The following is a 14,562-nucleotide window of genomic DNA, read 5'->3' as shown; positions in this document are numbered from 1 at the left end:
TGCAACACCCAGCGGTAGCATCAAAATCATCGGCAAGCTGTTCTATTAGTCTGCGATTCATCGCTAGCTTAAATATATTTCCATGTTTTATTTTAAAACCACCTGCACTTCCAGCAGACAGAGCAAGGCTTTGGTTGCTGTATGTTTTTACCAATTGGCTGTGTTGCCTATGGCTAGGAATCTACACCAGCACGGGACAGGGGGGTGTGTTCTGTGATGCATTAAAAACAAGTTACTCACTGGAATGCTGCTACTCCATAGGATTGTGTGTCTGCTATTTTACTCTCCCTGTTGGAATTTTGTCCATCCTTGTCTCTACCTGGTGTCCTCTGCCATTCACTCAGTCCGGGTCCACTTGTATCATCAAAATTATCAGGAAGAGCTGCAGCTTCTAAAATTATCAATCTATAATATAATGTAATAGAAATGCTTACATTTTACAATTCACCTTCTTTGCAATACAACACTACCTTTTTTATTTTCATGTTTTCAGAATACCCATGTAAAACGGTACGCTTTAGTATAATTCAAGTAATTACACGTAGGCTAATGAAAAATACTCATTTTGGCAGCTCCCAGAAAAACCAGATTTCACTTGCTAATTTAAGATCCAGGACATATTTTCGTAACTAAAGGGGTTTTGTGTGAGAAGCACTAGTTGGCCAATGAGCACATGCCGCTTTTCCGTTTATCACCAGTTTCGCCTGTGGTGGAAGGAAAAAATCAGAACAGCATTAGTCACCTTCGACGTAGTTCACTTATCCGCCAATTTAATGATCAATCAAACTTTAATCTAGTTGACATCAGTCACATTGATTTCGTACTACTGATTTTCTTAGTACAATTCGTACAGGGTTCAGCAGCGGAATACTATTATGAGTAAACCACTGAGATAAACTATAATCGCAAGTATCTATTGTGTTCCGGAGACAGAAGCAACTAATTGGAAAAGAACGGGGTGTATTGAGTTCCTGGAATAATCGGGTAATATCTGTGCTGCTCCAACCCCCTGCCATAGGATTGTACATCGACCAAGAGCAAGATACCGCGAGGGAGGAAGGAGAGGGGGAACTGTAGGGCACCGCGTCCATGACAATTTCAAATTGCTAGGTAGAGCTAGCTAGCTACCTGCTATCTAGCTAGCTGCACATCGACATAAAGAAATCCTGGAAATGGGATTTTTCTTACCTCCTTTAAAAATAAGCTGACCCTCAAATAACAATAAATGCAATATTATCTCAACCAATGGTTCCGTTTTCGCTATAGTTTATCGACGAGGACTGGAAATTTTGCTGCAGCTTTGGACGGGCAGAAGAGAGAAGGGGGTGACAGCCGGAGAACTGGAACACATCGCCGGCTTCCGGGGATTCGGAGCGGCTTCAGGGAACCGCATACGTCGCGAAATCTGGAAAGACGAATTTGAACACTCAAACGTAGCTCGGGATACTTGCGATCCAGGAAATCGGGGAATTCCAAAATGTCCAGGAAAGTACAGAGAAGCGAGGTGTGCGCTGACTGTAGTGCACCAGGTAAGAAGCTAGCTAACTAACACAGTCTGCTACGAAATAAGGCGTTGTTTGGGACGAGATTGGGTGGATTGGCGGACTGGATGTGTTTGGAGAGTCCGACGCGTGAGGTCACTGTACCGCATCTGGGAAGCAGGAAAATGGCCGAGACGCCCTGGCAGAGATTCGGCCTAAATGTGTCTTGAGTTTTATCGTTACTTGTATTTACTTTCTCTGCAATGGGCAATCACGGGTTAGCGCTACACGAACGTTATCCATTTCATATTTCACAATGTATTTCAGTCGGTTTCAGTACACTCGCGTGTAAGTTTTCGTCATTCGTTTGTTAGCACTAGCTAACTAGTCGATTAGTTACTTGAATGTGATTCCATTTGGAGTAATGTCGCTTATGAGCTTGGAGTAAGCTGCTCATTTATTGATAGATGTTTGGCCAACCAGATGCCCATTTGTTTAATTTCCGTGCAGATCTAGGTACGTTAGCAATCTTAACGTCGTTAGTCTAGTCAAGGAGCTACCGATAGTTGGCTTGGTAGCAAGCTTGATCTTCCAGAAACGTAGCTAGGCAGCACTACACTATAGAATAGCTAACGTTGACTACTACTGCAGAATTAGCTACAGCCTTGCTAACGTTTAGCTCTGTTGGTGAACAATTCGCATAGCTGGCACAGTACAGTATAGACCTACAGAATGAGTGAGCGAAAACGCATATTACCTAGCTAGCGCTGCATGGACACATTCTTGACTCGAGCTGAAATATCATTGTCGCTTATAGCTAGTTAGTGTGTGTTTTCTCTTTGGCGTTCAGATTGAAAAGATTTGTTAGCTGGCTTGCTACCCGTCTTTCATCTAGTTCGTTGTAACTAGTAACAAAGTAAAATCAGAGTTTGGGCTGTGTTGTGCTTCTATTGCGGGGTTGAACTTGACTCCTGTGCTCTAAGGACACAGGCGAAACAGCGGACTTTGTTAACTTCAAACAAATTCGGAAAATATGTTATAAAAATTGCGTGTGAACACTATTGGCGCATCAAGAACAGTGTCAAGGCACTGTTTTGGACTCGCGACCACAGGGTGATTTGGTTAGAATCCTTTACAGTGCTGCTTCTTTACTTCGGAATCCTCCGCCAGAATGGGACAGAGATCATTTCGAAGAGACTGAAACGTTCTGTCTGTCTGAATGGCTAAGGCAGTGGTTCTCAAACTCGGTCCTATGAACCCCTGTTTATGCTGGGTTTTTTTTTCAACCACAATTGTAATCCCAGAATTTAACAAACTGTTCAGTTTTAACAAGCCTAATATGCTTTTCGTGTTTTGAGAGATTACCTTCGTAAGCCACATTGTCAGAAATAGCTATGCATGCAATGAAGAATAGAAGTCCCATATGTACATTGTGTTTATTGTTCTGTATTGCCAATAATTGCATAAAAAGTGGTTGAACATTTGTAACTGGTCTAAAGACTAAGGTGAATAAAAACTGGTGAATCCGTAGGCTCCCAATTGGTGAAAGTATTGACACATGGTCACGAGAACTAACCATTAGATAGACTAATGTAAAATTCAAAGCCAAATGAAATTACAGTGAACCAAAACTTGCATTGTTGTAACAAGTTTTATGAAAAATGAAACAACTTGTGCTCAACTGCCTTAATTGAGCAAGAGATTGGCTGTAACAAAACCACAGGGGTTTCCAGGACAGAGTTTGAGAACCAGTGGGCTCGGGTTTATGAGGATTCTGCCCATGACCAAGTAACTGTTGGTCCCACATTTATTAGAGCAGCTAAGAGCCAAAGAGGATCAATTTCAGTGCAAATTGACTCTTTAGTCCTGATGTTGAACTAAGGCTCTGTATACGCATACCATTTATATTCTTGGCCAAGAATTGACCAGTAGAGTTAAAACAACTGATGTACCAGACAAAGGGACAGGATGCAAAGACAATGTGCTAGACAATATATTAATATTTTTTTTGTTTTTCCCCGTGTGCTCATTATCTTCTATGCAAAGGTCTTTCTGGCAATGTCAGGTTCACAGATGGAAGCCAAAACTGCAGCAAAAAGAACGGCTAAAGACCCCACACCACTGTGCTCTTGGTGTCATTTGTTTCAGTGCCGCTCCCCAACTTTCAGGCCCGCTATCTTCCGCCCCACCCTGTCCCACCCCGCCGACCTTGACTGCTACACGCAATCTCCGTTCCTCCTTGCCCGTTCCCTGTGCGTTCTCTAGGCTGTTCCCTTTCTCCCCGACCTCCTGTGAGAGTGCCACCCCCTCTCTCTGACACGCTAGCCCGCTGTGTGCGCCATTTCCCCACCAGGGCCGCTTCTCTCGACTCCGGCAGCGGCTCCCGCCAGGAGCTCCTCGCTCCCCGTTAATGGCAGGCAGCGCCGTCGCTGAACGCGTTCTTACGGGCGGACAAGTTGGGTCCTGGAGAGCCTCGGGGGTGTTTCTCGTTTCCATTTCGCTCGCTGCACTGCACCTGATGGGAGGTGAAGTCCGGAGCGAGGCTCCGCCGGGGGACGTTCAGACTCCTTCAGGACTTCATCTCCCAGCAGCCCCCGCTGGTTCAATACTTCTTGTTACGTGCCAACACAGAAAGTGCGTGCTGCATCTATCCGAGGTGCCTGATCAGCGGCCGACTGAGAGACACCTTTTAAAATCCCCCGGTATCTGTATGGCCTGGGCTGTTTATGGTCTATTCCCAGCCGGCCCAGCTGGTACATGAAGTTTGTTTTGGGAAGATGGCAGGAATCTGCAGGTGGGGCCTTAAAATGGACTCTTAGGGGTCAGGAGCTGCCTGTGTTCTTGGTGATTGAGTGCGGTGCGTAGAGCGTGCAAGGCCACCATTTGTATGGAGAGGGCCGCTGGATCACACTTCCCGTGTGTGTGTGTGTGTCTGCGCAAGCGTGTGACATCGCATTAGTCACACACAAAGTGGAACTGAGCAGAGGCGCATGGAGGGGGACGAAGCGGCTCCTGTGACACGTGAATAATCGCCATTCCCGACTCCGTGCTGCGGAATGAAAGGAACCGGATCCGGCTAATTAAAGAGCCGGCCTCTTCCTCGGCTCAGCGCTCGACGCCCTCCCGCTGCGCCAGCTGCCTCGGCTGCGCAGGGCTCCCCCGGCCCACCCCCCCACCCCCCGGCTCCTTCGTACACGCAGATGTTAACTGAGCACAGCTGATGCTGCGTCGGCCTTAGCATTGACAGGCTTCCTGCTTCCTGTGTTTAGAAACGAAGAGGTCTTTTTTTAGCTGGATGCTATTATTTTGCCCTCATTCTAAAACTTAACCGTGTCTATCCCGTACTGCTTTTCCAGCCAAAAACGTGCAGCCTGTCCTGTCACCAAAGTGGCCATGTCACGTCACTGTGCCTGCAGGCTATTCAGTTTGGTCGTGGGAAAGCAAGCATGTAAGAAATATATAGTTATAGTTATGGTTCTGATTAATTCACTTGTGGTTCTGAGAAGTTTACTCATTCCCACTTGGTTCCTGGACGCTGTTGTTACAAAACGTTTCTGGACTCTGCTGGCGTCATTAGGGTGTTGTCTCTGCGGTCTCAGTATACACAAACATCATCTGTGTGTTCACTGACCGAATGTCATGTTTTGTATACATACGAAAATGTCAGCGTCAGTGCTGTGCGTGCGATGCGTGTGCACGCACAAGCGTGCGTTTGTGAGCATAGTTAACGTGCGTCTGTGGGCTGTGCATGCAAACTGACTGCGCTGTGCTGGTGTCCAATGGGAGTCCAGCTTTCATTTGCCGTTCCCCACAGGAAGCCGCACTGAGCGTGCCCAGAGCCTCGTTTGCCCTGCGGGAGGGAGAGCCGGCAGCCGGATTATTCCGGGCGTGAATTGGGCTTTAGTTTCAGCGCTGGCAGCCGGAGGCACCGTTCTGTCGCTGAGGGCCGCTGTCAGGGGTCCTCTCTACCTGAGAGAGCCCTTCACCCTGGGCCTGGTTACCCCTGGCAACCTCTACCTGTCACGGGGAGTCGCTGTCTCCTGGGGCCAGAGGAGGGAGGAAGGGGGAGGGGTTGTGTTGAAGCCCCTCTGTTTGCAAGGATGATGTCATCGATCCTGTCGCTCTCATAACAGCAGAGGCTGCAGTTCCACTTACTGATTACCTGTACTGTGATACTTGGTTGTTTTTTTGTTTTTTTTTGGTTAAATGTCTGTGGCAGGATAGAGTTTGGGTTGGTGGGAGTAAGGTCAGCTCTGTGTGTTCCCTGCCTGTGTCTGCTGGGTTCATCTCCTGGCCTCTGCTTTGAGAATGTTTCTCCCCAGTTGCCTGTGTCTCTACAGAGAGCCAAGTGGGTTTTGGTATGGCTGTACCGTTTCACTGAGTGCACCTCTGCTCCAGTGATGAAGGTGTTCGTTGGGAAGTGCTTATGATGAGTCTGTGAAATGTATCGCTCGCTTTCTCTCACATTCTCTCACACGTCTGTGTACCTTGCATCATGTGCTTGCTGTTGAAAAGGGGGGACTGGGTAGATTGTTTAATACTTGATAGCACTATGGTGACTGTATATCCACTGATATGTGGCACCCCCTTATTTTTGCATTTGAAATTCACTTCCCCTCTCTCCCTGGCTCTTCACCTCTCTCTCCCCCACCCTCCCTCTCTTTCTCCCCCCCCCCCCCCATGCCTGATCAGACCCAGGGTGGAGCAGCATTAACAGGGGGGTGCTGATCTGTGATGAGTGCTGCTCTGTGCACCGCAGTTTGGGCCGGCACATCTCCGTGGTGAAGCACCTGCGCCACAGCGGCTGGCCCCCCGCGCTGCTGCAGGTAAGACCGGGGAGGGGCGGGGCCAGGCTGGGGAGGGGCGGGGCCCAAACTGCCGTTACCCCAGTGAGGGCTACTCCACAGGCCTGGGGTGCGGCTCAGAGGGGCTGGGGAGGGAGGGTGGGGAGGGGAGGGGCCAGGGATGGGTGGGGCGGGGCCTAGAGTACTGTTACACTGGGGAAGCAGTGGAGGGATGAGGGTGCTCCACTGCCCTGGTGCTGTGGAGGTGGGGGTGGGGTGGGCCTCAGGGGGGCAAGGTGTCATAGGGGGCTGGAGTAGCAGTCTGGGTCAGAAGGACGTGGTGGGGGCGGGGCCCGGATCAGCATCACACTGATCAGGTGGGGCGTGAGGTGTCAGAACGTGCGATGGCTCACGGCTGTGTTGTGCTGTCTCAGATGGTGCAGACCCTGGCCAGCAACGGGGCGAACTCCATCTGGGAGCACTCCCTCCTGGACCCGGCTCAGGTGCAGAGCGGACGGAGAAAACCCAACCCACAGGACAAAGTCCAGTAAGAGCGCACTCAGACGGGTCCCAAACACAGTCCCAAACACAGCACGCCACACTGCTGCAGATAATGCTGGCTGCTTTACACTGCAGTCGCTGCTTACACTTTTGTAGAATTTAATGGTAAACCTCTGTTATTTTAAATGTGTCAGAGATGTGATTTTTCTGTACCCCTGAGAAATTCAGAATTCAGACCTGAAAAGTCTGTCGGAAGCAGAGGACTTGGTTATGCATAAACATGAAGAGTTTATGTACTCTTTAAAACCAGAGGAGAGAGTGCTCAGCAATAAAGCCAAATTCTAGATGCCCCAGTAGAGATATTTAGAATCTGAAAATCAGCATTTCCAATTTAAACATAAAAAATTCTGATTTATCACATTTTATTTTATTTTTAGCTCACAGATTGTTATTAGTGAAAATCATGTACCATAAAGTAACTCAGACCATCTTTCTTAGGCATTGAGCTTTTGAGCTACTTTAACTTTTTTCTCTCGCTCTCTCTCTCTCTCTCTCTCCCTCCCTCTCTTCTTTCCTGCAGCCCCACCAAGTCAGAATTCATACGGGCGAAGTATCAGATGCTGGCGTTTGTACACAAGCTTCCGTGCCGCGACGATGACGGCGTCACCACCAAGGACCTCAGCAAGGTCAGAGTTCACGGGCGGTCAGGGCGGGGTCAGAGGCAGCTGTGCAGCGAGAGCCTTCCCAGGGTGCCCTGGTTTAGCGCTCTCCTCTGGGCTGGCTGTTAAAAGCGAAGCGATGACGTCATCGCTAATGCGCGGCTAGGTGCTTGTGCGTGGTAATACTGGCGGAGTCCTCTGACCGATGGTCCGTGTCTTTCTCAGCAACTGCACTCGAGCGTTCGAACCGGCAGCCTGGAGACCTGTCTGCGGCTGCTCTCACTGGGGGCCCAGGCCAACTTCTTCCATCCGGTGAGAGGCTGCCCAACACAATCGACGCTGCATTCTCTCTCTCTCTCTCTCTCTCTCTCGCTTTCTCTGTTTCTGTCTCTGCCTGTCTATCTCTCTATTTCTGACTGTCTCTTGGTCTCTGTCTCTGTCTATCTATCTATCTCTGTCTCTATCTCTCTCTCTCTCTCTCTCTCTCTCTCTCTCTCTCTCTCTCTGTCTCTCCATCTCTATATCTCTGTGTCTCGGTTTCTCTGTATTATGTCTATCTATGTTTGTCTCTCTGTATTTCTGTATGTATGTATCTATCTATACATCTATCTACCTCACTATCTTTCTCTGTATCTAGCTCTCTGTTTCTCACTGTCTATCTCTATCTTTCCATATTTCTATATATATCTCTATCTCTCTGTCTCTCCCTCCCGTTCTCTCATTCCTTCTCTCTGTCTCTCGCCCCCTCTTTCTCTGGGCTCCTCTGACTCACCCTGGCTGTGGCCCGGGCCCTGAACAGCATCCTCTGGCTGTCACTTAGTGTGCAATTAGAGCGCTAAACTGAGCAACTGCACGGGGGGGTGTGGGGGGGCGTTACAGCCGGGCCAGGCGCTTTCTCCCAAAACACCTGCAGCACAATCGATGCCGTCACCCGGGCAGTTTGAGTTGACCCCGCCCCCTTTCCCTTCTCTGGCCCCGCCCACAGGAGAAAGGGACCACCCCCTTGCACGTGGCGGCGAAGGCGGGGCAGGTCCTGCAGGCGGAGCTGCTGGTCGTGTACGGGGCGGATCCTGGAGCCCCCGACATCAACGGGCGCACGCCCCTGGACTACGCCAGGTACCCCCCCCCCCCCCACGTCTTAATCTTTATCCTTCTGGCTCTCATTCTACTGAACTGTCACTGACATAGCGCCATCCACGGCGACCGCTGGCTGCTGGCGCCTCGTCTTGGTCCAGACAGCGTCTCCAAGTTAACCGGCCTGACATTTGTAGCACAGTCAGCCAGATATTGTGATGGCTAGCCTGCTAGTTTGTGCTCGGTAGCTTGGTAGTTTTTGAACACTGAATAAAGGTAACAGTGAGTTACAGTGAGTTACAGTGAGTTACAGTGTGGGAGAAGCAGGTAAGGCTCAGCTGACGCTAAAGCACATGCAGCAGTCATAGTGACGCAGGCACTTTGATGGCAGGTGTCATAATAGGCTGCTGTGATTGAATCTTAATACTGTGTGGATCTCTGTGCAGATCTCTGTGCTGTGTAAAGCTCTGAGTTTGATTCTGTGCTGTGTGAATCTCTGTGCAGATTTCTGTGCTGTGTAAAGATCTGTGTTTGATTCTTTGCTGTGTGGATCTCTGTGCAGATTTCTGTGCTGTGTAAAGCTCTGTGTTTGATTCTGTGCTGTGTGGATCTCTGTACAGATCTCTGTGCTGTGTAAAGCTGTGTTTGATTCTGTGCTGTGTGGATCTCTGTGCAGATCTCTTGCTGTGTAAAGCTCTGAGTTTGATTCTGTGCTGTGTGGATCTCTGCAGATTTCTGTGCTGTGTAAAGCTCTGTGTTTGATTCTGTGCTGTGTGGATCTCTGTGCAGATCTCTGTGCTGTGTAAAACTCTGTTTGGCTCTGTGGATCTCTGTGCAGATCTCGGTGCTGTGTAATACTCTGTGTTTGGCTGTGTGGGTTGCTGTGTCTGTGTTTCTCTGTGTGGGTGACGCTGTTCTTCCTGTGTCTCAGACAAGCAGGGCAGGTGGAGCTAGCCGAGCGCCTGGTGGAGTGTCAGTACGAGCTGACGGACAGGCTAGCCTTCTACCTGTGCGGCCGACGCCCAGGTGAGCGTTCCCTCCGCCCGCGTCGCCCGCGGCAACCAGCTGCGGTTCACATTGTTCTGCACTGAGATCCTGGTCCGTCAAATGTATTCACCGTATGCTACTGTCCTGCAGATCACAAGAACGGCCATTACATCATCCCCCAGATGGCTGACAGGTAGGGCTGGGGTTTTCAGGTGTGTGTGTGTGTGTGACTAGAATGACACAGAGTGACAAGGGAGTGTGGGGGAGGGTTGACTTTGTTTCTGTTTTCTAATTTCTAATTTCAACACATTAATGTTGTAGAATAACACATCTTCCTATTCTAATTCTTTAGAATTTTTAACAAAACCTGCCATAACTTCCTGAAAGGAAAGGGGAAAACAAAAAAAAAAGGAGTCAGGTCCATAAACCAGCAGGTGCACTGTTCCACTAAATGTCAGTGTCCAGGTCTGTAAACCAGCAGGTGCACTGTTCCACTAAATGTCAGTGTCCAGGTCTGTAAACCGAAGGTGCACTGTTCCAAATACAGTGTTCTCGTGTCTGTGCGACCAGCAGGTGCTCTGTCTCACACATTAGTGTTTATTTAGAAACCCTGCAAAAGGTGCACTGTTCCACTAAATGTCAGTGTCCAGGTCTGTAAACCAGCAGGTGCAATGTTCCACTAAATATCAGTGTCCAGGTCTGTAAACCAGCAGGTGCACTGTTCCACTAAATGTCAGTGTCCAGGTCTGTAAACCAGCAGGTGCACTGTTCCACTAAATGTCAGTGTCCAGGTCTGTAAACCAGCAGGTGCACTGTTCCACTAAATGTCAGTGTCCAGGTCTGTAAACCAGCAGGTGCACTGTTCCACTAAATGTCAGTGTCCAGGTCTGTAAACCAGCAGGTGCAATGTTCCACTAAATGTCAGTGTCCAGGTCTGTAAACCAGCAGGTGCACTGTTCCACTAAATGTCGGTGTCCAGGTCCGGAAACCGGAAGGTGCACTGTTCTGCTACAGATGCAGCAGTACGTTCTGTCTGTTGATCTTCAGTTCTTCTGCTGGCCAGTAGGTGGCTCTGTCTCACACATTAGTGTTTATTTTAGGAAGTGGGACATGTTGAAATCTGCACCCAGGCGCTGTGCTGCCTGCACAGTGTGAATGTTCTGTGCGTCTCACTGTATGTTGGGGGTTGGGGGGGGGGGTAGGTAGGGGACATGATGTCTCCAAATAGAAATTAATATGGGATCTGTCCCTCACTCTAGCTTGCTGTCTTTTTCTTTCTTTGTCTCTCTCTCTCTCTCTGTCTTGCTGTATTTGTCTTTCATGTCTCTGCCCTTGTCTCATCTCTCTCTCTGTCTTTGTCTCTCTATCTCTTGCTCTGTCTTTGTCTCTCTTTCTCTCCCTCTCGCTCACTCGTTTTTTTTGTTTCCTCCACCTCGCTGCGCTTGTGGAGGCAGAGCTCGTCCTAAGTGCCCAACACAGAGGTATCTCTCTTTCTCTCTCTTTCTATTCTCCCCCCACCACACCTTCCTCTCTCATCTTTCATGTGCTCCCTCCATTTTTGCTTCCTCATCGTACCCTCCTCCCCTATCCTTCGCTCACCCCCATCCTTCCTCCATCCTGTCATCAGTATTGGGGGGAAAAGGGGCGGAGCTCTGAAATTGACCGAATGCATTGATTGATTGTAAAAGCAGCGGCGTACTGGCCTGTGTGTTGAGTTGAGGCGTAGCTGTGTGGGGAAGGCGGTCCTGCTGCCTGTGTAGGCTTCCCACTCTCTGTGCTCATGTTTTTCACTGTTAGCCTCTCGCACAGGGTCCGTAGGTCGCTTTGTGTGACGAATCAGAAGCGTGAGGGGTGGGGTAGGGGGCGGGGTTAAAGGGATGGGTGGAGGGAGGAGTTACGGGGGTGGGGGGGAGAGATGTGCTGTTCTGTGCTAGCGTGATAGTGTCCACTCCTCACCCCTCAACAAACATCTCTCCTCCCCATCCTTCACGGATAGACAGTTGTGTTCACTGGCCTTCTTTTCTCTCCTCCTCCATATCTCTCCATGTCCCTCTTTTTTCTCTCTCTCCTTTCGATGTCTTTTCAGCCTTGACCTGTCAGAACTGGCCAAGGCAGCCAAGAAGAAACTCCAAGCGGTGAGCATCTTTAAAAAAAAATTTGAACCATGTCCATCAGGCCTGGCAACAGGCTATGATATCCCTGTAGCGCTAGGGTCTCTCAGTGCAGTTCCTGCTGTACTTCAGTTAGCTAATCAGGTGACTGTGATGTCACAGGATATTTTAGGGGGGGAGCAGGCATAGTCGTGGTCCAGGCATGTCTGATGAATCTGTGGGGTTTGTCTATGGGGACCTGCATTGAGTCCCTGCTGCGCTCGCTAATGGACCCTTGCGCTTGTCTTTGGCTGGTCTTTGCGTTTCCTCTGTGGGTTTGCTGCTCGGCTGCGTTCGCGGGGCGGGGTCGTGTGCGGCAGCTGAACAACCGTCTATTTGAGGACCTGGCCATGGACGTGTATGACGAGGTGGACCGCAGAGAGAACGATGCGGGTGAGCTTTTCCCCCTCCTCCTCCTCCTCCTCCTCCTCCTCCTCTCCTCCTCCTCTCTGGCGTTGCGTATGCGTCTCCGTCTGCACGCTCTTCCAGGTCCAGCTCCCTCAGGTTTATTCGGACTCCTTCAGTTCGAAGGAGGACTCCGACAGGGTTAACAACACCGAGTGAGGGAGTGGGGAAGAGACAGAGCTGGAGAGAAGAAGGGAGGCAGAGAGAAAGAGGGACTGAGACGCTAAAGCACAGCTTCCCCAAGCTGAAGTGTGCTCTGCTGCAGCTCTTAAATCCAGAGTTTAGAGCTGGATATTTCAGTATACCAGTATACATAGACTACAATACAATAGACTAATTCAGCCTCAGTGACTACTGAGGCATCAGTGTGAACTGTTATCTGGGGAAGGTTTTCTGCAGGGTACTGCGCCCAAATACTGACCTTATCCTTATCCAACACAATTTAGGAGTTTGATCAGAGTTTTATTCCAAATTCCCATGCATTTAACCATATTTGCACCCTGATGAACAAACATGTCCACCGAACAAATAAAAGAATAATATTTGCTAGCCGTATAGATTTTAAAAAGGCATTTGATTCTGTTTGGCACGCAGGGCTATTTCTCAGACTTCCTCATAGTGGTGCCGATTGCAAAATGTCCGGTGTCATATAATCAATGTGTTCAGGAAACAAATGTGGTGTAAAAATTGGAAATGAAAGAAGGGAATTGTTCAGCCGAGGGGGCGGGGCGAGTCCAGCGCTCTTCAGCGTCTGCATGAAGGAGCTGGCCAATAGGCTGGAGCCCCCTGCAGGCCCTGCCCTCACCCTGCAGCATGCTGGGGTGGAATTCCTGCTCTTGCCCACAGAACAGGCTCTCCAGCCTGTGTGATCTCTGTGAAAACAGAGGGGTTGAGGTTCACTTATTTTTATTTTTACATTTTTTGGCAATCAATTATGTATTTTCTTGGTTGTCAATTATTTATTTTTTATTTTTTTGGTGATGAATTATTTAATTTTCAAAAAACACGCACGCACAAACCAAAACAAGACAGCACGGATGGTTGTTGCGGGTGCATATAAATATTTTAAATATGGTGTGGTGTGTATATGAAATACATCTCCCGTAATTCAGGAAATTGCGCATCTGAGAAGATAAATTGCATGTAAATTCTAGTCCTGCAGATTTAGCTCTTATAATGATAAAAGTCAGTTGAACCAAACTACTTGTCGCACACAAGGAATATTTTTATATTCGCACTACATTTTTTAAAATATTGCAAATGCGACCATATTGGCACACTTACAGCCCTGTACCATGATTGTCCTACCAGTGAAGCACCATTAAATTCAGAGACAGAAAAAGGAAATTAATATCTGTAGCTGGTGGAACCTTCCATACAGCTATACTCCCTGGTTTTCTGTGGGTATTGGCATGGAAGTAGCCAGAAAGTATCCACCAATCACTGTCACTGTTATTGGTTGTTACCAGCATGTTCTGCGATTGGTAGATCTTGTCCGGTATTTTTTCCCAGTTAGTGAAATGACATCACGGCCCTGCTGTCCTGTGTTAATCCTTTTTGGCTGATTGTCCCTTCCTCCTCTGTCCCTGCAGTGTGGCTGACCACTCAGAACCACAGCACCTTGGTTACGGAGCGCAGCGCTGTCCCCTTCCTGCCTGTCAACCCCGAGTACTCTGCCACGCGCAACCAGGTAACCCAGCGCGAGCGCAACCTGGTAACCCAGCGCGAGCGCAACCAGGTAACCCAGCGCGAGCGCAACCAGGTAACCCAGCGCGAGCGCAACCTGGTAACCCAGCGCGAGCGCAACCTGGTAACCCAGCGCGAGCGCAACCAGGTAACCCAGCGCGAGCGCAACCAGGTAACCCAGCGCGAGCGCAGCCAGGTAACCCAGCGCGAGCGCAGCCAGGTAACCCAGCGCGAGCACAACCAGGTAACCCAGCACGAGCGCATCCAGGTAACCCAGCGCGAGCGCATCCAGGTAACCCAGCGCGAGCGCATCCAGGTAACCCAGCGCGAGCGCAACCAGGTAACCCAGCGCGAGCGCTCAAACAGCTGACGCACGGCACTGTGGTGAGGTCAGAGGGGATAAATTTGGAGGTTATGTATTGATGTATAACATGTCAGCATCTATATAATGCTGCGTTCTGGGTGAGGAGTAAATATAATCCAGTTAAATAGTCAGTCTATATCATTAATCAAAGAGAGGAGTCTGTAGAAATTCGACTAACTAGTTAGCTACACTGCCTGTCCATCTTGCCATCAAATCATTGAATGTTTGCAGCCAGCTAGCTAGCACGTTGTAGTGTTCCCTTATGAAGTATCAGTGCGGACAACGCGTGAACATTGTGCCTAACATTATATATTTTCCATGTGAGTACTAATTTCTGCTCGATGGCTTACAAACCTGGCTAGCTAATGTTACCTGGGAAGGCTGTGGCGCCGGAACAAATACAAAATGTTTAAATGAAAATGTTTTTATCTAATGTTTTTCATAAATGCAGCTTCCTCACCTTACAGTTAG

The 14,562-nt window shown here is 49.1% G+C and overlaps 1 protein-coding gene across 1 annotated transcript in view; it reads left to right on the top strand.

Moving 5' to 3' along the window:
• Positions 1–678: 678 nt before the first annotated feature.
• Positions 679–14,562, top strand: part of git1 (G protein-coupled receptor kinase interacting ArfGAP 1) — a 28,587-nt gene continuing 14,703 nt past the window's right edge. Inside the window, exons 1-12 of the mRNA XM_064351426.1 lie at positions 679–1,529; positions 6,174–6,307; positions 6,700–6,812; positions 7,347–7,452; positions 7,651–7,737; positions 8,411–8,541; positions 9,431–9,525; positions 9,637–9,679; positions 10,941–10,967; positions 11,573–11,621; positions 11,957–12,029; positions 13,634–13,731. Of these exons, the coding sequence (XP_064207496.1) occupies positions 1,478–1,529; positions 6,174–6,307; positions 6,700–6,812; positions 7,347–7,452; positions 7,651–7,737; positions 8,411–8,541; positions 9,431–9,525; positions 9,637–9,679; positions 10,941–10,967; positions 11,573–11,621; positions 11,957–12,029; positions 13,634–13,731 (1,008 nt within the window). The 5' untranslated portion in view covers positions 679–1,477. The remainder of the gene's footprint in view (positions 1,530–6,173; positions 6,308–6,699; positions 6,813–7,346; positions 7,453–7,650; positions 7,738–8,410; positions 8,542–9,430; positions 9,526–9,636; positions 9,680–10,940; positions 10,968–11,572; positions 11,622–11,956; positions 12,030–13,633; positions 13,732–14,562) is intronic.

This window comes from Anguilla rostrata, chromosome 9, assembly GCF_018555375.3.
Source record: "Anguilla rostrata isolate EN2019 chromosome 9, ASM1855537v3, whole genome shotgun sequence".
In the NCBI taxonomy this organism is placed as follows: domain Eukaryota; kingdom Metazoa; phylum Chordata; class Actinopteri; order Anguilliformes; family Anguillidae; genus Anguilla; species Anguilla rostrata.
Note: the sequence above shows the minus strand (reverse complement) of the source record. Positions and strands in the feature narration are given on the sequence as shown.